This window comes from Dendroctonus ponderosae, unplaced genomic scaffold (assembly GCF_020466585.1).
Source record: "Dendroctonus ponderosae isolate FM_Combo_2020 unplaced genomic scaffold, Dpon_F_20191213v2 Dpon_F_20191213_9, whole genome shotgun sequence".
NCBI lineage: Eukaryota > Metazoa > Arthropoda > Insecta > Coleoptera > Curculionidae > Dendroctonus > Dendroctonus ponderosae.
The window spans coordinates 4,549,113-4,552,278 of NW_026019116.1; the positions used below are offsets into that span (position 1 = coordinate 4,549,113).

The following is a 3,166-nucleotide window of genomic DNA, read 5'->3' on the forward strand; positions in this document are numbered from 1 at the left end:
ACCATTAATACCGTTTAATTTTTAAGTTCACATGTACCGTTTTCTATTTTGATTTTCATTTCTTAGAATTATTTGTGTTCTGTTTTATATTTTTTCAGTGAAAATATAAAGTTTCTTGAAAAAATGAAATTTGATTTAAATCGTGATTTTTTTCCAAAAAAATTATTTAAATCACTTGAAAAAAATCAAGCCAACCCTGGTTGCCTACAACCCATTTTCTGTTTTCGATAATTCCCTTCAACTCACGCTCAACTCACCATGCTTGTAAACCCAGCGAACACAAAGAGGAGGTAAGTGGCGATCATCCAGTAATTGAAATCGGCGCTGTTCTGACGGAGCATGGCGTCGTAAATCTTGGTGAAGAGTTGGACTTCATCGATACTGGAAGTGGATGAGTTGGTGGTAGTGTTGAGGCCTTGAGTGAGGATGGTGGTGATGATGACAGAGCCGGTCCCGAAGATCAGGTTGGTCACCACATAACCGAGGGCCGTCCTGGAAAATGCTGGTTTAGCCCACTAAAGCCTCAAGCCACCGGATGATGCTCACCACAAAGGATTCACCTTGTTGTACATTATTCCCGCATTGGTGATGAAGGAACCAAAGCCGACGCTGGTCGAGAAGAACACCTGGATTGTCGCATAGTACCAAACCTGCATTTCCCGAAAAACGATAAGTTCGAATGAATGCGGATTGTTCACCCTCTGTATACCCACATCAGCGGACTTCAGTACAGTCCAGTCGACATTCTCCACCAGCTTGTGCAGCACCGCCATTTCAGCCTCCAGCAGGATGGACTTGGTGGCCAAGGCAATGTAGCAGGCCATCGTGGGTAGAAACAGAAGCGACAGCGAGCGGATGTAGCTCTTGGTCCTTCGGATGGACCTTAAAGATACTTTGGAAAATGTCCATTAAGAGAATGAGGAGGACTTACAGGACAATCACCACTAGCCAGATGAACAGCAGCAGTGCCGCATATATCCCGAAGTAGTGGGGGTCTTGGAAAGGGGACTGGATGAAGGTGTTCCTGGAAAATTCCAGTGCAAATTTCCCAGATGGAGACTTTGAAAAACCTTACCTAATGCACTCCTGCCTAGGCTTGTTAGTGGCGCTGTAGCCCGTCTGAAAAAACGCCCAGTTACCAGTAAGTTTGGGTCCGGAAAACTCTACTTACTGCCGTGATTCTCACGCCGCTGACGCATTCAGTGAAGGGAACAGGCCCGTTGAGGACCCAGATGAGGTACATCAGCGCCAACCCCATATACAAAGGGTAGTACAGGCTGAGCAGACACCCTGCCAGTAGCTTCACGTAGCCAATTCCTGCAATGGTTTGAGTGAACGTTTCCAAACCGCTCGGCTAGTTGATCAGTACCTTTGAAGAACGGCACGGCCCTCCAGCTCTTAATAAAACCCTCCTGGGCCATCTGCCCAACGCCCAACTCTAAGAAGAGCAATGGCAGGCCAATGAGGATCGTGAGGAGGGCGTAGGCCACGAGAAATGGCAACCCCCCGCGGATCATGGTACTTTGAGGGAGCCGGTACAGCGTTCCCAGGCCGCCCGCAATGGAAACCGTGCAGATGATGGTGGAAAAGTGGCTGCACCATGAGAGGCAGGACTGAAACACCAGTTTCGATCACTCCAAATGCGGCCAGCAGCTTTCAACATCGCATTAATCCCGACAGTTTGATGGAAGTAGGTGTTCGCTTTATTGCGGCATCAAGGTGCTGCCTTAATTGCGCCAATTTTTTTAATGGCGTCATAGTTTATTGGTGTGTTTTTGCGAAATCGCTATTTTTAGTGCATTATTAGTCGCATTTCCATGGATTGTTCCATGAAGTCCTCGGTTTACTGGAAGTGTGGGGCTCGGGATCAAACGAATGCGCTACTCAACTTTCTTGGTTGGTTTCTTGGGGCATTTTAAAGTTGTTTGGAGTTTGAGCCGTTTGGAGAGAGAGTTTTTAAAGAGTTTGGAGTTGAAAATATCCACTTTTCACATGTGCACTGTGCACATACAGGGTGTTTGAGTATATAATAACCCAGATAGCATTTGATATTCTATGAATATCCCAGAATGTTCAAAAAAATATACAGAACATTGCGGGAATATCCTGGGAATATACATGGTTGAACATTCCTAACATGAATGTTCGTGGAATATACATGTTAGGAATGTTCAACATGTGTATACATGCACACAAATATTCATCAAAGTTTATAAAAAGTATATCCTAGGTATGTACATATTGTGATATGTGCAGGTGAATATGCCTAGTATGTTCAAAACAAATATTCCAGTAATATACATGAATGTACATCTACAGTATATTCCAAATTGGTTGAATATAAATTTTGCGTGCCCGCAGCAGAAAAGTAAGGGCATGTAAAAGTAAATCTTCTTACTACTAAATCCTGAGACCCTTATGAAATACTGAAAATATGGTGTTTTGATTAACAAATTAACAAAATTTATCGTAAATAAATTTTGCGTGCCCGCAGCAGAAAACGTAAGGGCACGTACAAGGATAAGAGTTTATATGAACTTTTCTTTTTAAATGCGTCAACGTACTCAAATAAATGTATCCGAAGCTAACAGTTCCCACCCTATGAAATTCAAACAATTAAAATGCATATAACAAATTCAAATTACCCGCTTAGTGTGTACACGGAGTGACAATGAGAGCGGACCAATGAGAATCATCTTTCACGCAGTGCTGCTTAGCGGTAACGCCAAAGCTCTCAGAATTTCTGAAAAGCTGCAATGCTTATAATTTATTGGTTATTGGCATAAACAAATTATTATGTGCTATTACAGAAATCTTGATTTTTTAAATTATCTATATGATTGTAGATTTATTAGTTACTAGAATACTGTCTTTCTAAGCAAGACAAAATTTTGATTTTGTCAATATCGGTTTATCAGTGATGTGATATCCGGGGTGTGACAATTCAGCACTTTTCCATGATTGACATTGGAGACAGAAGACAACTGCTGCTTGTCTTCTATAAGCCTTGTTCTATGGTCTTTTTCATATAAAATAATAAGTGCAGTTTTTTAGATAACGGTTTGTGTTTTGTCACACATCATTGCGACAACGGCAAAAATGCTGAAAATGTTAATTTAGATTTTTAGTCCGTAGTTATAAGTTATATTTTAATTTATTTATTATC

General features: G+C 41.5%; 1 protein-coding gene across 3 annotated transcripts in view; it reads right to left on the reverse strand.

Moving 5' to 3' along the window:
* Positions 1-3,166, reverse strand: part of LOC109541811 (sodium- and chloride-dependent neutral and basic amino acid transporter B(0+)) — an 11,550-nt gene that overhangs the window by 2,639 nt on the left and 5,745 nt on the right. For all 3 annotated transcript variants that reach the window (XM_019910783.2, XM_048669890.1, XM_019910784.2), the window contains 7 exons: positions 1,370-1,613; positions 1,172-1,317; positions 1,076-1,119; positions 932-1,024; positions 714-882; positions 547-650; positions 258-492 (listed from right to left, as the gene is read on the reverse strand). In XM_019910783.2, the coding sequence (XP_019766342.1) occupies positions 258-492; positions 547-650; positions 714-882; positions 932-1,024; positions 1,076-1,119; positions 1,172-1,317; positions 1,370-1,613 (1,035 nt within the window). The remainder of the gene's footprint in view (positions 1-257; positions 493-546; positions 651-713; positions 883-931; positions 1,025-1,075; positions 1,120-1,171; positions 1,318-1,369; positions 1,614-3,166) is intronic.